The 19783-nt window shown below is 40.7% G+C and overlaps 1 protein-coding gene across 1 annotated transcript in view; it reads left to right on the top strand.

The window, feature by feature from the left end:
- Positions 1–19783, top strand: part of ACAD11 (acyl-CoA dehydrogenase family member 11) — a 101760-nt gene that overhangs the window by 76432 nt on the left and 5545 nt on the right. The window contains exons 14-18 of the mRNA XM_040433274.1: positions 1109–1175; positions 2859–2944; positions 3837–3908; positions 16207–16361; positions 17197–17313. Coding sequence (XP_040289208.1) covers positions 1109–1175; positions 2859–2944; positions 3837–3908; positions 16207–16361; positions 17197–17313 — 497 coding nt within the window. The remainder of the gene's footprint in view (positions 1–1108; positions 1176–2858; positions 2945–3836; positions 3909–16206; positions 16362–17196; positions 17314–19783) is intronic.

Here is a 19783-nt window from a genome sequence, read left to right on the forward strand (position 1 = left end):
ACATTCAAAAATATGGCTTTTGTCTTCTGACATGTACTGTACATCCCATTTACCAGAATTGAGTAAACTCCCTGCTGGCTGCAATATTTTAGGACTGTCAAGAGGTGCCATGGGGAATTCTGTTATTTGTCCACTTGCAGGAAACCGTTTCCAGCCACCTGCACATAATAAAAATTTTCTTTTTTTTTTATTTGAATATGTGAGCTCCAAAAAGAATTAAAAGGAAAAGCAAATGTTTTTTTGTAAGAAACAAGCATTTATAAGTTGTAACACAGCAGAACATAATTTGCGCCGATTGATCCACCTACACCTCATGTATTAGCTTGCTCTGATACGAGAGATACATTTTTTGACCATTTTTGGAATAGATTGACCTCAGCAGTAAGGAGAACCCAGACGAAAAGCAAAAAGAAAATCGCAATAATATATTTCTAACATTGAAACTATAGGGATATAACTGGAATAATTACCATCACAATAACTACATATGTTACTGGTGGGCCACCCTGTGATGTTGAATTGTAGGACTTGTCCTCTATAGTGATCTTGAAAACAAAGTTTTGACCAAAAATAGTATATAAAAATTCACCAGGAAAATAGATTTTACAGGCTTTTTCTATGAATGCAATATTGATAACATATCCTTAAGATAGGTTATCAATATGTCATCGGTTGGGGTCCAACTCCCTACACTCTCTGCAGCCTCTTCCTCGGCTAATGATGTCATGTTTGTCGGTCACATGACTTTTTTGTGCAATTCAGTCCCAATTAAGTGAAGCCAGCCACTATACTATGAGTGGTGGCCTCGTCAAACAGCTCATCAGCAGGGGGTTCTGGGAATCTGACCCCCACCGATCTGATATTCATGACCTAACCTGGGGATAGGGGCATGACTTTTAGGGAAAAGGGGGCATGGCTTAAATGTTCTATAGACAGGTATGTCATATTTATCAGCCACTGTGATAATTCCAGTGCAGTTTAAAACTAAATTTACACTCTCTTACTTTTACAGAGGACTAGTAAATGTGGACCAATATCTTTATACACCTTGATTTACTGTATGTTATTTTGATGTCTGATTTTTTTTTTTTTTATCTCTTTTCTGTAGGTGCTGGAAACTTCAACTGCAAAATAGCGATTGTAATGGGTAAAACAGATACTGGTTCCTCCTCCAGGTACATATTGACCGAGACCTGCTATTACAGCAGCTTTGTTCATGGAAGGAAATGTGATCAGTTTTTGGAACGTAACTTAAAGGGGACTTGTCAGCAGGTTTAGAGCATGTTCTAATGCTTCTGCTTATAACAAAACCAGCCACTGCTGCTCATCAGGCGCAGAGGCAGTAAAGCGATATTTATTGTCCTTGGCTTCATCGTGCAATGCCTATGCTTCCTGAGTCACTGGACTCCTCTCCATTAATTTATAGTTCTTGTACTTAAGATGTATTCTATATGATGTGCCATAAATGTCCAATATTTGGCATCCCCACTTCTCTGTAGGAAAAAGAATCTTTTGTCCCATGTTGTGCATTATAACCCAGCAAAACATGGGGAAGAGCTGTCCCCACTTGTCTAGTGCTTACCATTAAAGCCTCCTATAAGTTAATTTTCGACCCTTTAAATTGGCCTTATGACATGACTCGGATATTCAATAAGCCAGCACCTCATCTGCAGACGGCTGTTTTGGGGTGATTAGCCCTCATCAGTGCAGAGCAGAGTGAACATTGACTTATTGGATGGCTGCCATACATCTGGTGGCATTAGAGGCAGAGCTTGTTAAGAGCTCACTTGCATCCCTTTCTTCCCAGAATTCCAGAGGAGCATGTATGGCCTATAAGTCTCCTCACGCTGATTAAGGCGCTCTCTCCCCAGGGAGAGATAGTATCCCCCAAATTCTGACTTAGGCCTCTCACCCAGTTAAGCCAGTACTCTCTGCTCTGCACTGATGAGGGCCAATCACCCTGAAACAGCTGTCTGCAGATGAGGTGCTGGCTTATTTAATATCGGAGTCATGTCTCAAGGCCTATTTAAAGAGTTGAACATTGATTATAGGATAGCTGCCTCACTTGATGGCATTAGAGGCAGAGCCTCTTAAGATTTCATTTGCATCCCTTTCTTCCCAGAATTCCAGAGGAGCAATAAAATATGCAATAAATATTAAAATTTATATTAAAAAGGTTTTCTAGCTTGTAGATATTGATGAACTATCGTCAAGATAGGTCATCAATTTCAGATTGGTAGAGATCCAACACTTGTCACTGCCACCAATAAGCTGTATTTGTGTGAATAGAAGCTGACAGAAACCACACTGTGGACAGGAGCCTTATGTTTTCGTCTCCTTTCGCTGTTATGTTTCCCACGCCGGCACGTGGTCAGTGGGGTGCCGTTTGTCAGACCCCGACTGATCTGACCTATCCTGAGGATAGGTCATATTATCTACTGCCTAGGAACTCCCTTTAATGGATTCCTACAACTGTTTCACTCAGGATGCTTCAGCATCCTGAATTTTATGCGGTCTATCAAGTACTTTTATGTCATTCTTTTAAAAGTCTTTCAAACTTGGTTTAACACCGGTCATAGCAATATGAATATTAACAAATAATGTTATTATTTAAAGAAGTTCTCCAGGACTAGAAAAAAGATGGTTGCATTCTTCCAGAAACAGTGCCACACCTATTCACAGCTTGTGTATGGTATTATAGCTCAGTCCCATTCACTTTAATGGTTCTGAGCTGCAAAATCAGACACAACCCATGGACGAGAGTTTTTTTGTTTTTGTTTGTTTTTTAAGGAGTATAGATTCTCAGTAAACTGAATATATCATTTAAAATATGTGCTTTGCATAATATTATTTTTCAGATATAAGAAGCACAGCATGATCCTTGTTCCCATGGACACAAAAGGAGTAGAGATCATCAGAGCGCTAAAAGTGTTTGGGTATGAAGGTAACGATGCAGTCTTTTTGTTGCTACAGAGGTAAAGCACTCTGGCTGCCTGCACTATTTAGCTTGCTTTCATACTAGTAGTATAATCGTACACAACCAAAATCTCATCACGTTACTCTATGTCTACTCAGGCATTTGGAGACTTGGAGCTGTGATACTGCTGCTGTGACAATACTTTATGAAATTCTACAGAATTTAAAACCTATAAATTAAATGGTAGTAAAAGGTGTAATCACAGCAGCCACTCTGCATTTACACAATGCGGTCTGCTGTACATGCAGGTGCCCATATTATGTTGATGGAGCCTACAGAACACACATCTCTCCATTATTATTACCAGACTCACTCCTAAAGAAAACGATTACAATAAGGGTGTGTTCACACATGCATTAGGTAGCTTGGATATGAACCTATTATAAGAGTATTCTATTCCAATGTAATTGTTCATGTTTCGTACATTCATGTCTACACCTAGTCACCTTTTAGGGCCCATTATTGTGGGTGAATACACGGGCAATGATCGGGAATTAACCATTTGTTCCAGGTCATGCCCACTCGTTCAGCTGCATTGACTAGAACGATTGCTAATGTGATCATTTATCCCTGTATAGATTTATTACTTGTCGGCAGTACGTCCCTGTTTGCACCAGGCATTGTGCTGCCGATAAACAGGGATTTTATGTGCTGCTTGAAAGATGCCATCACCAGACAAATGAGTGGGTGATCAGCGGTACCTTTACGTGGGACAGATATCGGGAGAGAGGGTTCATATGAACATTCATCCCTAATAATTGTCTGGATGCACATCACTGAACATTCAGGCAACTTTTTAAATGTTTTTCTGCTTTACCGGTACATCTGTTCTGCTGCATTTAAACAATTATATTTGCAGATACCCATCATGGAGGACACTTTGAAGTGCATTTCAACAATGTGAGAGTTCCTGTAACTAATCTAATTCTGGGTAAGTCCTTATTTTACAGGATGGAATCCCTTTTGGAGTGTGACAGTATTTTTTCCGTTGGAACGAAAACTGTTGTTGATTGTTTTTGCTGGCTTTGTGCTGGCTGGAGTTTTCAAAACTTTAGATGCTATTAGCAATCCAGTATGAAAAGACAGCCAAGTCTCAGACTAATTCTGGAAATTCCCTTTTTACAGAAAAAAAAAAAAAGAGGAAACCAGATCCCTGCATAGATTATAATAGAGCCGATAGGATGTCACTTTACTTTCTGCCAAAATACACCCAGTGATGTAACAGGGCAGTGAACTCTTCTTAGCATCTGCATGAATTCCTTGTGTCCGATGCAGGTAGTCGCTGTTTGTCCTCCTAACGAAGCTCTAATGTCAAACTGTGGCAAATACAGAATTTATATGTAATACAGGGGAATAGAACGTTATATAATCATCCCTTTAGGTACATACCATAGATCCATCAATCAATCCATCACGTGAGAAAACCTTCCTCTAATTCCCTAAAAGAGGTTCTATGTCCTTTATGAATGCACTTGGCCTGCGATTATGTGCCAAAAGTTACTATCCCTCCTTGTCTGTACTGGACAGCTCAAGTCTGCCACAATGAAAGAGGGGAATCCCAAACTGGGGACAGGTGCCTTCATGAGACAACCCTTTTAAAGAAGAGAACATTAGATGACCAATGAATAAACCCTAGGTCACCAGAGCTAGTGATATTAATCTCTCCAACTACCTTACACCAGCGTTTCTTAATGTTTCAAACACAAATACCTCCTACTCAAATAAATATTTGTATCCCCAAGGCTAAACTTTTACATTGTTCTGTACCTTTTAAAAGCAAATCACGTAAAATACCCTTAGAGATTTGGCTTACACACCATGGGAAAGACATACCACAGATTGAGAACCTAAGCTCTAGGCCACCAAGAACTGTGCTTGTGTTGCGTTTGTATGTGCAGTGCTTGTTATGGTGGCACTAAGGAGTAATCTTCTATGCTTTTCATTAAGTCTTAACTTTAAACAGACTTTTTCCAGTTTCCCACATGTTACTACCTACTACAGAGTTCACTTTTTATTTCGTACACAACCCTTATTCAGATGGATCACCATGGAATTTTTGTAAGCTTTTAATGCTTTTTCTTCAGAAAGGATGATGGCATTTAAAGGAATTGCAATTTGCTTAAAGTTTCACATTCAAAAATGATTCTTTTTAGATAGGTGATAGAGTACACGTTCCTGCAGAGCTGTGCTGTTTAGTGGTGACACAACGGATCCCTGCATAGATTATAACAGAGCCTGATAGGATGTCAGTTTACTTTCTGCCAAAATACACCCAGTGATGTAACAGGGCAGTGAACTCTTCTTAGCATCTGCGCTGGTTGTCTGCCACGAATTCCTTGTGTCCGATGCACGTAGTCGCTGTTTGCGCTCTTAACAAAGCTCTAATGTCAAACTGTGGCAAATACATAATTTATATGTAATACAGGGGAATAGAACGTTATATAATCATCCCTTCAGGTACATACCATAGATCCATAACGTGAGAAAACCTTCCTCTAATTCCCTAAAAGGGGTTCTGCAGCAACTAAGGGTTTATAAGTAATAATGTAATGTACTCCCTACTCTTATCTATGTCCTTTATGAATGCACTTGGCTTGCGGTTTGGTGCCAAAAGTTACTATCCCCGCCAGTCTGTACTGTACCAAAACAGTCAACTTGCATAGACATATAGTACTCACTCTTACCAAGCAACATCACATATGTGTCTGTTTGTCAATTCTGGCTTTACTTCTACTCAACAATGTGGAGCTGAGCCATCTAAAATGTGCGGAGGGTGGCATGTGTGAGGTCTGGATGAAGTAAATGTTTGATATTCTCATACACGAAAGAAGTAGATGGATGACATTGAGGAAAAATTTTCATTTGTTCAACTGTATCTCTGTACAGTGGAGAAAAGTAATCCAGAACTATTTGTGTTATTTTATGAAATGGAAATATATTAGTTATGCCATTGTGCAGAATGCAAAACCTCACTATTAGGGAAAGAATAAAGTACATAAAGTAATTCCTCTTTACTGGCATTTCAAACTTGTTTGTTTGAATTTCATCAGATTTTGAAAATAATCAAAAATTATAGTATTGTATTTTTTGTTAACATTTTAGTATTTTTATTTTTTTTTCCGTTTCTTATTGTTCTCTACTCTTATATATTTAACGATGTCCGTCTGATAACCCTGCATCATAGGACAGGTAGCGGACTAAGTACTGTGAATGTTGTGGTAATGTGTATGGTAAAGTGCTGGAGGGGCATAGTCTGCTGGAGCTCTTGGTTTAAGTTTATATGGGCTGGATTTCTTACTGGGAGATAGGTTTGGTGGAGGGATTTCCCAGTCCACACCCCTCCATTACAGGTTTTTCCCCTAGCCCTAGGTGATCCCAGGTGAGCCCTGTAGGGATCATCACTGGGAAAATAAAGCAGACCTCAGAATACCAGTCTGCGGGAATGCAGCATGGAGAGCTGACCTTTGTGGTTAGATCTTGGTGACTGGCTGGTGTGAACAGGACTCTATAGGTGAGACGGGAATTGCCTGTGTATTAGGTAGAGCCCAGATGGGCAGGCATTTATTTTTTTTAATGTTATGTTATGACGCTATAACTTGGATGCTACTCTGTTATGTTTATGTGAACAAATAAAGCAGAGTTTGGGCTTTGAAATGCGCTGACTGAAAATCTGTAATTGACAAGCCTACTACAAGTACAGATCCCTACAATTTATATGTGTATGTATATAGACTTCAGACGCACACTTTTTAGCAAGAAAAAAACTCACTAAAAGGTTTCTGCATTTTATAGTCCTGAGACACTCCAGACCCCCCTGAGAATTTCCTTTAAAAAATCTCTATACAATCATAAAAAGAGCCCCCGAGGCTGTTCTTAACCGCACAGTTCTCTGTGTCCCTGCCCGAGTCTGTTCTGTATTATCGGGACAGGAGGGAAACCAAATGCGATATACCTGTGTTTAGTTTCCTGTCAGAGACAGGACGTGTCATTGAAGCTTGAGGAGGGTGATTAAACCCCAGACCACCAGTTATTAACCTCTGCATTACCCTAGACCATCATGAACTAAAACATTAACCACTCTTGCACCTTGGACCATACTGCTAGTTTGTAAATTTGGGGCATGTAAGCCCCGCCCTAGGAACATCCCAAATCCACAGGCACTGCCTGCTTATGACTGGGGCCCTGCCCCTTGGGACAACCGGAATTTGCAGGGATTGTCTATGATTATTAGGGACAGTCTCTGCAAAATCAGGACTGTTGGCAGCTATGGGGGTATTACCGTAGACCACCAGTGAGTCCATTATAAACTCATTCTACCATTAAAGGGTTTTTCTCCTGGCAGATGGCATATTTAGCCAAGGAAAGCATCAGCCAGCCAGGCATTTCCTCCTGCAGTGGCCTCAGGTGAATGACCATCCATGTCAAACAAGGACAGCTCAAGTCTGCCAGAACGGGAGCCACAATTAAAGAGGGGAGTACCAAACTGGGGACAGGTGTCTTCATGACACAACCCTTTTAAAGAGAACATTAGATGACCAATGAATGAACCCTAGATCATCTCCCCAACTACCTTACACCAGCATTTCTTAATGTTTCAAACGCAAATAAATTATAGTCTTTGTATCCCCAAGGCTAAACTTTTACATTGTTCTGTACCTTTTAAAAGCAAATCACGTAAAATACCCTTAGAGATTTGGCTTACACACCATGGGAAAGACATACCACAGATTAAGAACCTAAGCTCTAGGCCACCAAGAACTGTGCTTGTGTTGCGTTTTTATGTGCAGTGTTTGTTATGGTGTTACTAATGAGTAAACTTCTATGCCTTTCATTAAGTGACTCTAAAGTATAAACAGACTTATTCCAGTTTTCCACACGTTTCTGCCTGCTACAGATTTCACTTTTTATTTCGTACGCAACCCTTATTTAGATGGGACACAATGGACCTTTTGTAAGCTTTTGTGTTTTCTTCAGAAAGGATGATGGCATTTAAGGGAATTACAATTTGCTTAAAGTAAAGGTTCAGTTTCACTTTCAAAAATAATTATTTTAGATAGGTGATAGAGTACATATTCCTGCAGTATGGCACATACTACCCACTCTTCAACCCCACCACTGAGGCAGTCACATTTAACCCCTCTCATCACATGTTAGCGTGGTTTCAGTTGTATTGCGGGCACTCCTCAGCCATGGTGCATCCGTAACCTGTGACCCTAGCCAAAGAGGAGATTCTAGACATAACCTGATTATTGAGGAGATTGTTTGTAGTCATGATCCCCTAGTTAACCACAGTAGTCTGCACACCGGAAGCAAGTACACTCAGCAGCAAAACAGGCCACGGGAGGCAAAGTAGGTGAATAGTATACATGTATTAACCCCTTAAGGACTCGGCTCTATTTCACCTTACGGACTTGGCCATTTTTTGCAAATCTGACCAGTGTCACTTTAAGTGCTGATAACTAAACGCTTTGACTTATTCAGGCCATTTTGAGATGGTTTTTTCGTCACATATTGTACTTTATGAAAAATTATTTTTATTTATAAAAAAAATACCAAATTTACCAAAAATTTGAAAAAAAATTGCAAATTTCCAAGTTTCAATTTCTCTACGTCTATAATACAAAGTAATACCTCCAAAAATAGTTATTATTTTACATTCCCCATATGTCTACTTCATGTTTGGATAATTTTGGGAATGATATTTTAGTTTTTGGGGATGTTACAAGGCTTAGAAGTTTAGAAGCAAATATTTAGGGACCAGTTCAGGTCTGAAGTCACTTTGCGAGGCTTACATAATAGAAACCACCCAAAAATGACCCCATTCTATAAACTACCCCCCTCAAGGTATTCAAAACAGATTTTACAAACTTTGTTAACCCTTTTAGGTGTTCCACAAGAATTAATGGAAAATAGAGATACAATTTCAAAATTTCACTTTTTTGGCAGATTTTCTATTTTTTTATTATTTTTTTCAGTTACAAAGCAAGGGTTAACAGCCAAACCAAACTCTATTTATGGCCCTGATTCTGTCGTTTACAGAAACACCCCATATGTGGTCGTAAACAGCTGTACCGGCACACGGCAGGGCGCAGAAGGAAAGGAACGCCATACGGTTTTTGGAAGGCAGATTTTTCTTTTTTTTGACACCATGTCCCATTTGAAGCCCCCCTGATGCAACCCTAGAGTAGAAACTCCATAAAAGTGACCCCATCTAAGAAACTACACCCCTCAAGGTATTCAAAACTGCTTTTACAAACGTTGTTAACCCTTTAGGTGTTCCACAAGAGTTATTGGCAAATGGAGAGGAAATTTCAGAATTTCAATCTTTTGGCAAATTTTCCATTTTAATCCATTTTCCCCAGTAACAAAGCAAGGGTTAACAGCCAAACAAAACTCAATATTTATGGCCCTGATTCTGTAGTTTACAGAAACACCCCATATGTGGTCGTAAACAGCTGTACCGGCACACGGCAGGGCGCAGAAGGAAAGGAATGCCATACGGTTTTTGGAAGGCAGATTTTGCTGGACTGTTTTGTTTGACACCATGTCCCATTTGAAGCCCCCCTGATGCACCCCTAGAGTAGAAACTCCAAAAAAGTGGCCCCATTTTAGAAACTACAGGATAGGGTGGCAGTATTGTTGGTACTAGTTTAGGGTACATATGATTTTTGGTTACTCTATATTACACTTTTTGTGAGGCAAGATAACAATAGCTGTTTTGGCACAGTTTTTATATTTTGTTATTTACAACATTCATCTGACAGGTTAGATCATGTGATATTTTTATAGACCAGGTTGTCACGGATGCGGCGATACCTAATATGTATACTTTTTTTTATTTATGTAAGTTTTACACAATGATTTCTTTTTTGAAGCAAAAAAAATCATGTTTTAGTGTTTCCATAGTCTGAGAGCCATAATTTTTTCAGTTTTTGTGCGATTACCTTGTGTAGGGTATGATTTTTGCGGGATGAGATGACTGTTTTATTGGCACTATTTTGGGGTGCGTGTGACTTTTTGATCGCTTGCTATTACACTTTTTGTGATGTAAGGTGACAAAAAATGGTTTATTTAGCACAGTTTTTATTTTTTACGGTGTTAATCTGAGGCGTTAGGTCATGTTATATTTTTATAGAGCTTTTGGGGTGCGTGTGACTTTTTGATCGCTTGCTATTACACTTTTTGTGATGTAAGGTGCCAAAAAATGGTTTATTTAGCAGGTTTTTTTTTTGTTTTTTTTAGGTCGAGTGATATTTTTATAGAGCCGGTCGATACGAACGCAGCGATACCAAATATGTATACTTTTTTATTTATTTACGTAATTTTTACACAAAAACATCTTTTTTAAAACAAAAAAAAATATGTTTTAGTGTCTCCATATTCTGAGCCATAGTTTTTTTTATTTTTTGGGCGATTGTCTCAGGTAGGGGCTAATTTTTTGCGGGATGAGGTGACTGTTAGATTGGTACTATTTTGGTGGGCAAACGCCTTTTTGATCGCTTGCTATTGTACTTTTTGTGATGTAAGGTGACAATTTTTTTTTATTTAGCACAGTTTTTATTTTTTACAGTGTTCATCTGAGGGGTTAGGTCATGTGATATGATTATAGAGCTGGTCGATACAGACGCGGCAATACCCAATATGTATACTTTTTTTTTTTTTTTTTTTTTCTATTTTTCACCAATATTTTTTTTTTTTTACTTTAAATGATGTTTTTGTTTATTTTTACTTGAAGCTTTTAATTTTTTGGGGGGAAACTTAATTTTTTTTTAAACTTTTTTTTCACTTCATTTTTTGTCCCACTTTGGGAGGGGACTTGAACTTTTGGGGGTCTAATCCTTTATACAATGCATTCCAATACTTCTGTATTGGCTGTATGAGTAATACTGTGTGTATTACCCATACAGCTTCCGGCCTGTGAGATCCAGGGGGCTGGATCTCACAGGCTCGTCACCGGAAGGCAGCGCGATGCCTTCCTTAGACATCACGTTGCCTTCCATGCCATCGGGTCCCCCCCACAGCCGCAACCGCAGGTAAATGCCGCAAACCGCAGGTCTGAATTGACCTGCGGTTTGCGGCGATCGCCGATACAGGGGGTTCCTATTAACCCCCCGCCGCGCCGCAATGTACTTTTAAACTTAGGACGTACCGGTACGTCCTGAGTCCTTAAAGGGCTTCTGTCACCCCATTAAACCGTTTTTTTTTTTTTTTTTCTTTACTAATAATCCCTACACTGCGATCTCAGCATACATAAGCTAATTAATGATTTTCGTTCAGTAGAATTTGTTAAAAATCGATTTTTATAATATGTAAATTACCTTGCTACCAGCAAGTAGGGCGGCTACTTGCTGGTAGCAGCCGCATCCTCCGATGGTAATGACGCCCCCTCTGCTTGTTGATTGACAGGGCCAGGGAACGGAATCCTTCTCTGCTGGCCCTGCCTGTTTTGATTCAATATCTGGCGCCTGCGCCGCGGCCGTACCTCTCTTCAATCTGCGCAGGTGCACTGAGAGGCGGCCACTCACTCGGCCGCTCCATCCTCAATGCGCCTGCGCCGATGACGTCACATCTACACCCGGCGCAGGCGCATTGAGGAGCGAGCGCCTCTCAGTGCGCCTGCGCAGATTGAAGAGAGGTACGGCCGCGGCGCAGGCGCCAGATATTGAATCAAAACAGGCAGGGCCAGCAGAGAAGGATTCCGTTCCCTGGCCCTGTCAATCAACAAGCAGAGGGGGCGTCATTACCATCGGAGGATGTGGCTGCTACCAGCAAGTAGCCGCCCTACTTGCTGGTAGCAAGGTAATTTACATATTATAAAAATCGATTTTTAACAAATTCTACTGAACGAAAATCCTTAATTAGCTTATGTATGCTGAGATCGCAGTGTAGGGATTATTAGTAAAGAAAAAAAAAACGGTTTAATGGGGTGACAGAAGCCCTTTAAGGACTCGGCAAACATGGCGTACCTGTACGTCCTAAGTCCTTAAGGGGTTAAAATATGCTTCTTATTTTTATTGCAGACAGGTATTGATGTGAATGATGGTCATCCCTTTTGATGCTATATAAAATTTACGGAAAATAAATATATTTTGGATTATTAGGCAGTTATTGACATGTACATTAACCCCTTCACACTTTGGGATGTAACTGTACATCTATATGCTGGAAGGCAAGATTAAAATCTACAGTTACATCCCAAAGTGTGAAGGGGTTAATGTACATGTCAATAACTGCCTAATAATCCAAAATATAATTCAGTTGATGGCATGGGTCCAGGACACCCCGCTGCAAAGATCAGAATCAGAGTTGCATGTAATCTTGGCTGTTTAACCCCTTAAATGTTGTGTGGGTTAAACAGGCAAGATCTAACGTATCTAGGTGGTTAGATGGAGGGGACTCTGTGTTACCCCATCATAACCTTGTTACACAATTGCAGGGCATAATTTAATAGTCATGGAATCCAGAGCCCTAACAAAGGTCCTCAGGCCTGCTATGGCTGTATACCTGATAGGCCATGCCAAAGACACAGCCTAAGACTACATGTACACGACGGTTAAAAATGGCCTGTGATGACCCTTTAAGTAAGGGCCGTAACAAGGCCAATTTTAGCACTAATGAAAGTCTATGGGGCTATTCACATAGCTGTTTTTTTTTACATGTCCTATTTTTGCCAGTTTTTACAGCCGCTTGGGCAGGAATGCAGCTGTCCGGGTACACTAGAACAATATGACCTTTTAGGGGTTAAAAAAAACCTCATCCACATCCACACACAGTGGCAGTCACTCCTCTCTTGATTGAAAAGGACCTGGGACCTGCGCTTAGAATTATGACGTCACCACGCACTCATTTCGGGAACGCATGGTGCATCATCAACCTGAGCGCAGGTCCTTCGGCATGTCCTTTTCAATCAAGAGAGGAACTACTGCCTCTGCGTGTGCAAGTGGATGAGGTGATTTATTTTTATTTTTTTGCTAAACCAAAACATTACAGCTGGGGGCCACTATGGGGGACATTACTAATTCTTGAGGCCACTATTGGAGACATTATTACTGCTGGGGCCACAATGGGGGACATTATTACAAATGGGGGCCACTATGAGGAACATTATTACTGCTGGGGGCCATTATGGGGGACATTATGTGTACTGAGGGCACTGCAGGGGTTGGAATCTTTATAACAGATCCATTTGTCCCATACTACATATCCCCTTGTATAGGGCTGCTTGACAATACACAGTACATATTTTTAGGTTTCATTCATAAGCATGCTATTTACAGTATATGCAATTTTATGAATGAAATTATATGATAATATAAAATTGAGGCTGAAATGTTTTTAACAACAGTCACATGTTTATATTGAATGTGCAGGACGTTTTATGGCAATTCGTCATATTTTTTTAAGGGGTATGTTCATAGTGGAAAATAAAAGTATATCTCCCTGAATTCCACAACATCAGAATCAGCACCAAATAAAGAATATGTTGCAGAATTCACACTCTGTGTTGAAGATCCAATTGTGTGGATTCTGTTGTGGAAATTTTTTGCAGCATGTGAATAAGATTTTTTGAAATCTCATCTACTCTGTTGCTTATTTATTTTATTATTTATTTGACTCACTTTAGAGATTACATATTCTGCAGTGTTTTACATACATTATCATCACTTACTGTCCCCAATGGAGCTCACAATTCTGCTGCGGAAAATCTGCAGTATGTATGAAAAACCCTTAAAGGGGTTTTCCCACCAAAAATATTTGATTGACCGCGGGGACCTGCACTAAAGTGGAGTCCTGGGTTCCCCCTTTTGAATGGATTGTCAATTGTGCGTCTCACTGTCACTCTATTCAACTCTGTGGGACTGCCGGGTATACCTGAACACTATCTCATAGAAGTGAATGGAGCAGCAGTGTACATGAACAAATGCCACTCAATTCAGTAGGAGGCACATGGAACCCCCATTCTCATGATCGGGAGAGTTTCAGTGGTTGAACCCACACCAATCAGATACTTAGTCACTGTGGATGGAGATAAGCATTGTTTATGGAAGGCGCAGCACTATGAAGTGCCTTTTGCGCTGTGGCATTAGAAGATCTATGATATATCTGACTTTTTAGTCTAACCAGACTGTCTATTACTCTGTAATTCCTCTAGCGTCGTTCTATAGAAACAGTAGGTTTAAAGAGAACACCAAATGCTTGAAATAACTTCTTTATTAGTCCATGTACATAACACGTGTTGAAAAGATATCACAGAATGGCGGTATGCATAAGATGGTGGTTCAATTGTTCAATCTTGTCATTCAACGTAAAATGGTGGATATATTTCTTTCTTGAGTATCTGTACTCTCACTTTAAGTTTTTTAAGCACTTTATGATCTCTCTGAGAGGTATATCTGAGGTCTAACTAATAGTTCTACTTGCTGAATTTGGTCACAATTTGCAGTATGCCGTTAGCAGTAACTATTTGCAGATTGGTTGAGTATGATCTGGTATGGTTGTATGCAATTTGGATTGCAATATGGAATTTGAATGGTTGCAATTGTGAACTTTGTAGTTTGCAATTGAATTTGGTGGAACTGTAAGTAAACACACACATAACTGGTTCAGTATACAGCTCTAATCACTATATTAACAGTAGGAACATTATATAACTGTTTTAAATACCTATTTTGGCCTCTCTGCTTCTATAAAACACAGCTCTTAGTGGAGTGAATGTCTGTTCAGCTTCTCTCTTTGGTGAATAATGATTCCAGCAGCTCCTGCTAGGGGAATTTCCCAGACAGGCTGGCTGTGATTGGTCAAAACTCCTGCTGTGTGTGAGGCTGGCTGTGATTAGTCAACAGTTTAACTCTATGCTTTCTGTTGTTTCTGCTGTGTCATTGAGCTTACCTTAAATTATATAATGAATCTTAAAGTCATACTATCTTTTCTGCTTCTGTGAACACAATATACACTCACCTAAAGAATTATTAGGAACACCTGTTCTATTTCTCATTAATGCAATTATCTAGTCAACCAATCACATGGCAGTTGCTTCAATGCATTTAGGGGTGTGGTCCTGGTCAAGACAATCTGAACTCCAAACTGAATGTCAGAATGGGAAAGAAAGGTGATTTAAGCAATTTTGAGCGTGGCATGGTTGTTGGTGCCAGACGGGCCGGTCTGAGTATTTCACAATCTGCTCAGTTACTGGGATTTTCACGCACAACCATTTCTAGGGTTTACAAAGAACGGTGTGAAAAGGGAAAAACATCCAGTATGCGGCAGTCCTGTGGGCAAAAATGCCTTGTGGATGCTAGAGGTCAGAGGAGAATGGGCCGACTGATTCAAGCTGATAGAAGAGCAACGTTGACTGAAATAACCACTCGTTACAACCGAGGTATGCAGCAAAGCATTTGTGAAGCTACAACACGCACAACCTTGAGGCGGATGGGCTACAACAGCAGAAGACCCCACCGGGTACCACTCATCTCCACTACAAATAGGAAAAAGAGGCTACAATTTGCACGAGCTCACCAAAATTGGACTGTTGAAGACTGGAAAAATGTTGCCTGGTCTGATGAGTCTCGATTTCTGTTGAGACATTCAAATGGTAGAGTCCGAATTTGGCGTAAACAGAATGAGAACATGTATCCATCCTCTGATGGCTACTTCCAGCAGGATAATGCACCATGTCACAAAGCTCGAATCATTTCAAATTGGTTTCTTGAACATGACAATGAGTTCACTGTACTAAAATGGCCCCCACAGTCACCAGATCTCAACCCAATAGAGCATCTTTGGGATGTGGTGGAACGGGAGCTTCGTGCCCTGGATGTGCATCCCTCAAATCTCCATCAACTGCAAGATGCTATCCTATCAATATGGGCCAACATTTCTAAAGAATGCTATCAGCACCTTGTTGAATCAATGCCATGTAGAATTAAGGCAGTTCTGAAGGCAAAAGGGGGTCCAACACCGTATTAGTATGGTGTTCCTAATAATTCTTTAGGTGAGTGTATATAACAGTTATGACATGAAGTCACTGTAAATAACTTTGCTTTTGTCTTTAACATGCAAACGTAGGAACTGTATAAAGGTTTTTGGTGGGTTTAGCTGTATAAACATATAAGCTATATTAGCAACCTAGGACAGGTCTTAGCTGGCCAGCTACATTGTTCATGGAAAGACCCCTTTAATGGGTTTGTCACTGCCCTAACTTTATTTCTGACTTTTCCTTTCCTTTTCAGGAGAGGGCAGAGGTTTTGAGATTGCCCAGGGTCGCCTTGGTCCAGGCCGCATACATCACTGCATGAGGACCATTGGAGCAGCTGAGAGTGCTCTTCAGCTTATGTGTGCTAGAGCTGCACAAAGAACAACTTTCGGAAAAAAGCTGTACCATCATGTAAGTAGAATGTCAGTGTTGTTATTTTGTGGGTAGATACAGGATAGCGTTATATATCTGGAGCCTAGTGGAATCATATGGAGGCCCAATTTTGTAATCATGTGGAAGCATCCATGGTGAATTGTACATAAGGTTAATAATGTTCACTCTGGAGTCAGTGTTAGTGATGGGCAAAATAGTGTAAAAAAAAATTAAAATAGAAGACCGATCATCGGTCAGTGAGATCCATTAAGATTCATGAAAAAATGGATCAGACATATCTGTCATGGATCATTTAAAAAAAGACCCTTCTGTGTAACCAGAATTGTAGCACTCAAAAAAGGTTTGCCGTTTTTATATCTCATTCTGCACCATAACTAGCTATATCCTGGGGTAAATTCTATATACCGTTATCTCGTATATGTACTGTATGTGGTCAGAAAAGATTTACTGTTTCTCATCAGCACACGCCTCAGGTAAGCAGTAATCTAATTCTATGAGTAGGGGTTTAAACAATATTCGCAAGGACGATTGTTCATTCAAACCTTTCCTGATAATTGTCCCCTGAAGATGAGAATAAAAATGACCACTGTCAACTTCCTATCTCTATCGTCGATTGTAATTTGTTCAAGCAGTTCCTTTAGCCATGTGAAACAACCCATAAAAAATCAGTAAACAGATGGCATGGCACGATAAGTGGAGTGATTCAGAGGTCTTAGGTTATCGTTTCCTGTAATAAGCAGCATGCTTGCTTTCCAGTCATGTACTTGATGTTGACCTTTGTAGCTTGGTTTACAGGAAGGCCATTCACATATATGTGTATACAAATGTGCTCTTTTTGGTTTTTTTCACACAGGAAGTGGTTGCCCACTGGATAGCAGAGAGTCGCATTGCGATTGAACAAGCCCGATTGCTGACACTGAGAGCAGCAAAAGCCATAGACACAGTTGGAAGTGCCAGAGCTCGGAAAGAGGTACAAGATATGATTAGCAAACTGTACGCTTCAAATATTGTTATTGTTACCATTCCATTAGGTACATTAAACCTCTGCTGTCATGGTGCTTGCACAGTGCAGATCCCAGCGGAGAGAGCCTCCTGAAATCAACCACACATGCACTAATAAAGTCTCGCCCGTGCAAGCTTATTTCAGGGCCAGGCATCTGGACAGTGAGGATGCCTGGCCCTGTCAATCAGGCCATGATGGGATGGAGCGATGGGGGAGAGGAGAAGCTAAAGGAGTGCTCCAATCACCTCAGTAACATAAAAGTAAAAGTAATAATTATGTTGCAACGGTACATCCAACTGATGCTCTTTGAATAAAGCACCCAATAATGTGTCCAAATAATATGCAGTATCCAAATAATCCTAAGTATACTCCTGTAAAGCACCCACATAATGCCGTCATATAGCACTAAAAGAATATACTGCATCCAAGAATTACTCTGATAAAGCAGCCACATGATACTACAGTTAAATATCCAGCTGGCAACACCATACAGTGCTACTTAAAGGGGTTGTCCACATTTTAGATGTTCCTTAGGATAGGTCATCAATATCAGAACGGTGGGGGGGAGGGGTCTGACACTTGAAATACTTGTTAATTCCAGTACTCCTTGATTTAGTGTGGTATATCCGCGACCTGCATATATACCCTTTGTGTGATGTTATTTTAGATTTAAAACATGACCTGCATTTCAGTAACACTAAAATACAGTGATCCTATGCAGATTCATCAATCAATTGTTGCTACATTATAAGATTGAGGCCGCGGCTCCACAAAAAAATAGAACATGTCCTATTCTTGTCCACACTTGCGGACAAGAATAGGCAGCTCTATGGGGGGTGCCGGCCGGGTGTATGGACCCTAATGGGGGTGACATCTATGAGCTAATTCTGACAAAGGTTGGAGGAGGAGAGGCAAGAGTCCAAGGGGGAGGAATGCCAGAGGAATGCCAGAAACCCCAATAGTAGAACAAATTGAAGCAGAGGGGGTAGTAGAGAGGATCAAAAAATTAACTCACATTTTTTTATCCACAATCCCACAACTGAATGAAACCCCAACAACATACCAACCAAGAAACAGAAACTCCACAGAAACTTAAACCAATATCTATTTATGTCAACTTGCATCAACGGACGCGACCTTGTTCAAATGGGTTTGTTTTTTTCCCTGCGACAAGATATGACTCATTTACCTGCGTCAAAGATCTGTCCCTATTTATTCAAAAATTTAAGAGTTTAAAGAGTAACTGAACTAGCCCAAAATAGCCCAAAATAATTTTTCATCTTAAAAAAGGACCCAAAGTCCTGGATTGTACCGCTTCTTAAAATCTTCATTCTGGTACAGCAGTGGCTTGTCAGCGCTGTACTGGTGTACGGATTTCTGGCTGCTGTGGAGAACGCTGCACAGGATGGGGCACAAATCGCTGCTCCTGCCGGTGTTCCCTTCAAGCTAATTCTGCCATAGCACATCAGTACCCTGTGCCCTGTACTGATGTGCTCTGTCAGGGTGGTCTCCACAATGCTGTTACACATGCTTATCACACAGCTAATAGATATCACCTCTCTATTGAGGCCCAGGTCCGGGATGAGCTCCAGGAACTCTGCCTGTCTTTCCGCATAGTACTGGTGAAAGTGCTTGTGCTCCCCCATCTTCTCCAGCTTGATGTCCGTAAGGCTCTGCAGTAAGTCTGTCTGGTGAGCAGGGAAGCCCAGTTCTTTCTTTAGGATCATGTCTTACCAGCATAGAGAGACGGACGCCAAACACAGTCTCCCTGGCTACTGAGATCGACTCCCATATTGGGCGGTCCATGGTCAGCAAAGCGGAGATTAACTTACACCTATCGCTTGATAGTCCGCCGAACAGGACAAGCCGCCTCTGGGGGTAGGAGTAGTGCTAAAATGTCTGGCAGACGCACAGGCAACTTGCGACTGCCATTTTTCCCCGCCCGAGTGAACATGCTGCCTGATCGATTCCTGATGAGCCAAGTTATCTCCTTGGTGAAACGCATACAGTAGGATGAAAGCCTTCATTAAAAACAGGGTTATATAGAGAGGCTAGGGAAATAGGTTCCAGTGTTGGTTGGGGTTGCCCCTGTCAGACAGAGTGCTCTGCTGAGCCAGTGTTGGGGCACAGCTTTCACTGGACACCACAGCACACAGACAGTAATAGGGATGAATAGTGACCTCACCACCCCCATTAGTTAATTAGGAATCAGATATTTAAACTTGACCTCAGTCTCCTAATGTGGCAACAATTGATGCATTTGCATAAACTCACTGTATTTTAGTGTTACTAAAGTAAAGGTTATGTTTTAAATCTGACACAACTTTACATATAGTGTCTGACACTTGGCGCCCCCACTATCAGCTGTGGTGCCAGGCAGGAGGTTCTGTCCACTGTGTAATGGCTGTGCCAGCTAACAGGTGCCCAGCTCCCATTC

Source organism: Bufo bufo, chromosome 5 (genome assembly GCF_905171765.1).
Source record: "Bufo bufo chromosome 5, aBufBuf1.1, whole genome shotgun sequence".
Taxonomy (NCBI): domain Eukaryota; kingdom Metazoa; phylum Chordata; class Amphibia; order Anura; family Bufonidae; genus Bufo; species Bufo bufo.